This window comes from Octopus bimaculoides, chromosome 10 (assembly GCF_001194135.2).
Source record: "Octopus bimaculoides isolate UCB-OBI-ISO-001 chromosome 10, ASM119413v2, whole genome shotgun sequence".
Taxonomy (NCBI): domain Eukaryota; kingdom Metazoa; phylum Mollusca; class Cephalopoda; order Octopoda; family Octopodidae; genus Octopus; species Octopus bimaculoides.
The window spans coordinates 76,973,177-76,974,523 of NC_068990.1; the positions used below are offsets into that span (position 1 = coordinate 76,973,177).

Consider the following 1,347-nt stretch of genomic DNA (forward strand, 5'->3'; position numbering starts at 1 on the left):
GTACTTATTCTTTGTAAGCCTAGTACTTATTCTATCGGTCTTTTTCGCCGAACCACTAAGTTACGGGGACGTAAACACACCAGCATTGGTTGTCAAGCGATGGTGGTGGGACAAACCCAGACACACAAATACACACTCACACATATACACGCACGCACATATATATATTTGGGCTTCCTTCAGTTTCCGTCTACCAAATCCACTCACAAGGTTTTGGTCGGCCTGAGGCTACAGTAGAAGACACTTGTTCAACGTACCAAACAGTGGGACAGAACCCGGAACCATGTGTTTGGGAAGCAAGCGTCTTACGCCACAGCCACTCCTGCGCCTCTATATAATATTCGAAAGAGTGTTTCAGTTCTTTCATCACCTACGCCTTTCCTGCATATACCTTCTTTGGGGACTCACTAATTAAATTCCCTAATCTGCTATCCTCTAAGTGCTACGAAAGCACAATAACAGACTCTCTCTGCACTGAACATCTCATTTCAAGGTTTTAGAGACATTTTACATATGAATACACACGCTCAAACACACCAAAAAAAGTAGTTATCTGTCTTTTTTTCCACAGGAATAGAGCTGCTGTTAGTGAATCACAGATTCTGCTGTGGGTTGTATGAACACCATAGTGATACAGCCAGCAGCTGTTTTACATTTAGAGAGTTTCCCTTCCTTTCATTGTACAATTTATAAGAATTTCTACTTACGTTGTGAGACATGACTTTTCCTTCGGGACAGCCACACTCGTCAATAACTTTATCTTTTTCTTCACACTTCATCATTTGATCAAAGTTTGCACATGTCTTTTGGCATATTGCTGTCTTTGTGATGTATATTTGATATTTTGGACATATAATTTCATCACAAGATTTTTTCTCGCAATCCCATTCTGCATTGCTGCATGTACTACAATGGAAAGCAAAATACATGTGAATGCATATATTGACATTAGTTTCAAATTTTGGCACAGGGCCAACAATTTTGGGGAAGGGTGTAAGTCGATTACATCGACCTCAGTACTCAACTGCTACTTATTTTATCGACCCCTAAAGGATAAAAGGCAAAGTCGATCTCGGCGGACTTTGAACCTAGAACGTAATGACGGAAGAGATGTCGCTAAGCATTTGACCCGGCGTGCCAACGCTAAATGTAGCGGGACACAACTTTATGTATGCATGTACCTGATGTGAACCAGACTGCACTGATCGTAGCAACACAATTGGATGCACAACATCCCACCTAAAAAGGACAGTCGCAGGAAGGGTCGAAACGATCGTCGTACTAAATAGATACTAGTACCAAATCTATTTTCCGTTTCCTTCATAAATTATATATATATATATATAT

At 40.5% G+C, this 1,347-nt stretch overlaps 1 protein-coding gene across 1 annotated transcript in view; it reads right to left on the minus strand.

Moving 5' to 3' along the window:
• LOC128246986 (SCO-spondin-like) overlaps nt 1-1,347 on the minus strand; it is an 87,020-nt gene that overhangs the window by 66,433 nt on the left and 19,240 nt on the right. The window contains exon 10 of the mRNA XM_052970973.1: nt 708-906. Within this exon, the coding sequence (XP_052826933.1) occupies nt 708-906 (199 nt within the window). The remainder of the gene's footprint in view (nt 1-707; nt 907-1,347) is intronic.